Here is a 5,383-nt window from a genome sequence, read left to right as displayed (position 1 = left end):
TGGTGAAACAGTGGAAACATGTAGACTGCAGCCAGAAACTCCTGAATGCTCAGATGAACAAAGCAGTAGACTGGTTTTTGGAAGATCACACCACTCTCTTTTGAAGATCTCTGTACAAACTCCTGAGTACACCGAGGCCCTCTGTCACATCCAGACCACACTGCTCCAGGTCTTCTTGATAAAACATGATCTTTCCTTTCTCCAGATGTTCAAACGCCAGCCTCCCCAGCTTCAGAAGAACTTCCCTGTCAGCCTCCATCAGCTCCTGTGGACTCGTCTCATGTCCCCTCATGGTACTTGTTCCTCTTCCTCTTTGTCTGAACCAGGCAGGAAGTGTGAGTACATGTCAGTCAGGGTCTTGGGCAGCTCTCCTCTCTGCTCTGTAGTCAACATGTGCTCCAGAACTGTAGCAGTGATCCAGCAGAAGACTGGGATTCTACACATGATGTGGAGGCTCCTGGATGTCTTCATGTGGGAGATGATTCTGCTGGACAGTTCTTCATCACTGAATCTCCTCCTGAAGTACTCCTCCTTCTGGGCATCAGTGAAGCCTTGTACTTCTGTGAACCTGTGGACATGATTAGGAGGGATCTGATTGGCTGCTGCAGGTCGGGAAGTTATCCAGATGAGAGCCGAGGGAAGCAGATTCCCCTCGATGAGGTTTGTCAGCAGCACATTGACTGATGACTTCTGTGTGACATCAGACACGAGCTTCCTGTTGGTGAAATCCAGTGAAAGTCTGCTTTCATCCAGGCCGTCAAAGATGAACAGAAGCTTCCAGACAGCGAGCTTCTCTGCTGGGACCTTCTGTAATGTTGGATGGAAATCATGGAGCAGCTCCAGAAGACTGTACTGCTGATCTGGGATCAGGTTCAGCTCCCTGAATGAAAGCAGAATCACCACACTGACATGTTGGTTCTCCAAGCCCTCTGCCCAGTCCAGAGTGAACTTCTGCACTGAGAAGGTTTTTCCAACACCAGCGACGCCGTTGGTCAGAACCACTCTGATGGGTCCCTGTTGGTCAGGGAAGGCTTTAAAGATGTCGTGGCACCTGATTGGAGTGTCATGGAGGGTCTTCTTCTTGGAGGCTGTCTCCAGCTGCCTCACCTCATGTTGGGTATGAACCTCTTCACTCTGTCCCTCTGTGATGTAGAGCTCAGTGTAGATCCTGTTCAGGAGGGTTCTACTTCCTGTTTCATCACTTCCTTCAGTCACATGTTCACATCTCCTCCTCAGACTGATCTTATGTTCCTCTAAAACCTCCTGCAGACCAGGATCTGCTAAACAGCAAGAAAAACAATGAAAGCAAAGAGAAAGAAAACTCTTTAATATCTGAACATCACAACAAGAAGTCCAGTTTTCAGAAATGAGTCCATCAGCAGACAGATGTTCAGTCTTACTTTGTACACAGCTGCTCTGACTGGCTGTCTGCAGTCCAGCTCTGGTTCTGGATCTTTCTCCACACTGGGGTCCAGGTTCATTACTGAAGAGTGGAGGAAGACCTTTGGACTCATCACTCTTCATAGACAGACAGCTGGATACTGAAGACTCTGCTGTGTGTCTGTGCTGCTGACCTCTGGAAACACAAACACAGAATAAAATCATAGCTGCTCTTTTACATGTTCATGTTGTTGGGCACTGAGCTGCTTTCCTGGCAGGAAAAAGGCTGTGAATCTTTTCCTGCTTCTAACAGCTGGTGTTTTTCTCCCAAATCCTGATCGTAGCTGTGAAAGAACTGATGTGTTTGAAGTGGAAATGTTGGAGTGAAGCACTGAGAGAACAGATGACACAGCCCCTCCCTGCCCTGTGAGCAAATCTCTCATTCACAATAGTTTGAATAGATTCAGTTACACAGTTCTTCTGTTTGCCATCAAATGTGTTTGTTTCTCTCTTTATTCATATGTTCATGTGGTAATGTTTGGAATTCAGACTGAATTGATTGTTATCTGCTGCAGCAGCCTCAGCACCCCTCCTGCCCACAGCCTCTCTGGGCCGCTCTTTTTAGACCAAATCATGTTAATAATTGACCTCATCAGCTGGGAGACGTTCCTCATTTCAGGATCTGCACATTCAGTCTCTGTTTCCAGCCGCAAGTTGTTTGACAGCAGAAACATCAGTGAAGAAGCTCAAGTTTCCTCAGTGTGATTTCAAATTGATGGAGCTGTAAATGTGAGCTTTAGCTTTCTATGAAGCCAGCTTTGGGCAGAAGGCTGTATGGTACAGCTGCACTACATGGCAAACATTTTTCTTTATCAAATCTTATAAAGGCTCATAAACTTTCTGATGGACTGGCTGAGGGCTTTCTGTGGACCAGACTGTATGTGGATCTATGACACTTCCATTGTGTGTCCAGTCAAAGTGTGTGTGTGTTGCCCTAAATTAGGGCGGGGCGATGTAAGAAATAAGATATCAGTTTGTCTCATAAACACCAAGAATCAAGCTGAAGATGTGACCTTTGACCTCAAACACTGTGACTCAGTGCTCTGTAATAACTGTATTCCTCAGGTATTCTAATGTGGGATTTGATGGATCTAATATGTGGCTCATATATGACTCTTCACAGAGACTGAGCTGCACATGTGTACAGATACATACAGGTAGAAGAACTCCTTCATGTGTTTCTCAGTGACTTTGATGATGTTTTCAGTCCAAACTAGTTTCTCTGTGGGAAAATAACCTGATGTTGATCCTCACTGAAGCTTTGCTGTGTTGTATAAGCGCTTTGAGTGCTCATATCTGAGTAGAAAAGCGCTATATAAGAACTAGTCCATTTACCATAGTGGGAATGCAACAGTTCAGTGAAGCTGATCTAACAGACAGCAGCATTTTGATTCCTGCTCAATGAATCATCTTCACATTTACAGCACAAACAGGCTCTTACTTTGTGTCTGACGCTTCATTACTGAAGAATGGAGGAAACTCTTTGGACCAATCACTCTTCATAGACAGACAGCTGGATCCTGGAGACTCTGCTCTGCCCTCCTCTTCCTCCAAACCACTCATCTTCAGTCAGTCTGAGAGAGAAACACCGACTGAGAGCAGAGCAACAACCAGACAAACAGGTCTGTACAAGACACACACACACACACACACACACACACACACACACACACACACACACACACACACACACACACACACACATACACACACACACACACACATACACACACATACACATACACACACAGCCAGCACTCACACTTTAAATTAAAATGTTCTTATAGATTGTTCTCACGCAGCCATTTGAAATGAATGGTTAATTAGGGCTCTACGTAGAATAGAACATTTATTAATGAAACTAGTAACACCTGGGTTTACTTACAATGCTGTTATACCTGCATCCTGCTGAAGTATTTGCTGTAAAAAAGGTTTCAGTCCACAGAGACGCTCAGAGACTCTGACAGTAGAAGAAGCAGAAGGTTGGACTCACACTCACCTGGTTTTCCTCCTCCTGCTCTGACTGTAAGATGGAGTCTGAACTCTGAATACTTTCAGTTTCTCCCTCACCTGTAATCACATGACATGAAGTGTTTCTTAAAGAGACAGGAGCTTCTCTGTTTGTTGTCTGTCTCTGTGCTGATGTATCCCCCCCACACACACACACACACACCACCACACACACCACCACACACACCACCCCACACACACACATACACACACACACTAGCCCAGTCTGCTGCATCAGCAGGGCTGACACAGAGAGACAGACAACATCCACACTCACATTCATGCTCTCATTCACACCTATGGGACATTTAGAGTAGCCAATTAACCTAACCCCAGTAAGTGCATGTCTTTGGACTGTGGCAGGAAATTTTATATATATATATATATATATATATATATATATATATATATATATATATATATATATATATATATATAGATCCACAGATGACGCCATATCCTTCCTCCTCCACAAGACCCTTTCACACATAGACACTGGTAAGGGGAACTATGTGAGAGTGCTGTTTGTAGATTACAGCTCAGCATTCAACACCATAGTTCCCTCCAGGCTGGTCTCTAAGCTGCTGGACCTGGGCCTGGGCCCATCCCTGTGCAGGTGGGTTCACAGCTTCCTGACCAGCAGACCACAGGTGGTACGAGTGGGTCACCTCACCTCATCCTCCCTCACCCTCAACACTGGATCCCCCCAAGGCTGTGTGCTCAGCCCTCTGCTGTACTCACTGTACACCCATGACTGCGAGGCCACGTCAGAGTCCAACGTCATCATCAAGTTTGCTGACGACACTGCTGTTGTGGGACTAATCTCTCACAATGAGGAGACAGCCTACAGGAGAGAGGTCTCCCGCCTGGAGAACTGGTGCCAGGAGAACCACCTCCTGCTCAATGTCAGCAAAACGAAGGAACTGATCGTGGACTTCAGCAGGAAGCAGCAGAGGGACTACCATCCACTTGTCATCAGTGGTGCTGAGGTGGAAAGAGTGGACACTTTCAAATACCTGGGAGTGACCATCTCACAGGACCTGTCCTGGACTCATCACATAAACATCACTGTGAAGAAGGCCAGACAGCATCTCTACCTCCTCAGGCGGCTGAGAGACTTCAAGCTCCCACTCAAGGTGCTCAGGAACTTTTACACCTGCACCATCGAGAGCATCATGCGTGGGAGCATCACCACCTGGATGGGAAACTGCACCAAGCAGGACTTCATGGCCCTAAAAAGGGTGGTTCGTTCAGCTGAACGGACCATCAGAACCACCCTCCCCAACCTGCAGGACATTTACACCAAGCAGTGCAGGCTGAGGGCCATGAAGATCCTAAAACAGCCCAGCCACCCCGGACACTCTCTCTTCTCCCTGCTCCCATCAGGCCGGCGTTACCGCTGCCTGAGGGCTAAGACTGAAAGGTTGAAGAAGAGTTTTTACCCACAAGCCATCCGTCTGCTCAACTCTGAGCCCTAACTGGACCATTATTGCACAATGTAAATATTATAATTTATAAAAGTGTGTATAGTGTATAGTATATAGAGTATAGTGTATAGTGTGAATTACTTTTTTTTATTTTATTCTTCTTATTTATATGTGTGTGTATATATGGTTGCAGGTACAAAATACATTTCACTGTGCATTGTACTGTGTATAACTGTGCATGTGACAAATAACACTATCTTAATCTTAATCTTAATATATGTGTGTGTGTATGTGTGTGTGTGTGTGTGTACTACAATTGCTAAACAGGAGTTTTGTTTTGAAAAAGCATGTTTGTGAACAGTAAAGATTGTCTCTTAAGACTTTATGATCTGATTGTTGTGTTTTCCTTTTTTCTGTGTTGTGTGTAATGTTCAGTAGTGTTTTTCATTTTGAGTGACTCTGGGTCTGATCTGACAACATTGTTTGCTTTTGAGCTCTGTTTGAAG

At 45.4% G+C, this 5,383-nt stretch overlaps 1 protein-coding gene across 1 annotated transcript; it reads right to left on the bottom strand.

Annotated features, from left to right (window-relative positions):
- Window positions 1–288: 288 nt before the first annotated feature.
- On the bottom strand, window positions 289–3,465 carry LOC115794239 (protein NLRC3-like). The gene is made up of 4 exons (XM_030749614.1): window positions 3,326–3,465; window positions 2,882–3,014; window positions 1,401–1,576; window positions 289–1,277 (listed from the first exon to the last, which is right to left on the bottom strand). Exons 2-4 carry the CDS (start codon window positions 3,001–3,003, stop codon window positions 289–291), a joined length of 1,287 nt encoding a protein of 428 aa, XP_030605474.1. The 5' UTR covers window positions 3,004–3,014; window positions 3,326–3,465.
- Between the last annotated feature and the right edge of the window lie 1,918 nt (window positions 3,466–5,383).

The sequence above is a fragment of the Archocentrus centrarchus genome, chromosome 16, assembly GCF_007364275.1.
Source record: "Archocentrus centrarchus isolate MPI-CPG fArcCen1 chromosome 16, fArcCen1, whole genome shotgun sequence".
In the NCBI taxonomy this organism is placed as follows: domain Eukaryota; kingdom Metazoa; phylum Chordata; class Actinopteri; order Cichliformes; family Cichlidae; genus Archocentrus; species Archocentrus centrarchus.
The sequence above is the reverse complement of the archived record's forward strand: the minus strand, read 5'-3'. Positions and strand labels throughout refer to the sequence as shown.

What these genes read in the sequence shown, in the direction of transcription:
- LOC115794239 (XM_030749614.1), bottom strand. Translation starts at nt 3,003, where the DNA reads ATGAGTGGTTTGGAGGAAGAGGAGGGCAGAGCAGAGTCTCCAGGATCC. An exon ending in AATGAAGCGTCAGACACAAA is followed by an intron (nt 1,577 to 2,881) that starts GTAAGAGCCTGT and finishes TTGTGTTTCCAG; the next exon opens with AGGTCAGCAGCACAGACACA. An exon ending in TCAGAGCAGCTGTGTACAAA is followed by an intron (nt 1,278 to 1,400) that starts GTAAGACTGAAC and finishes GCTGTTTAGCAG; the next exon opens with ATCCTGGTCTGCAGGAGGTT.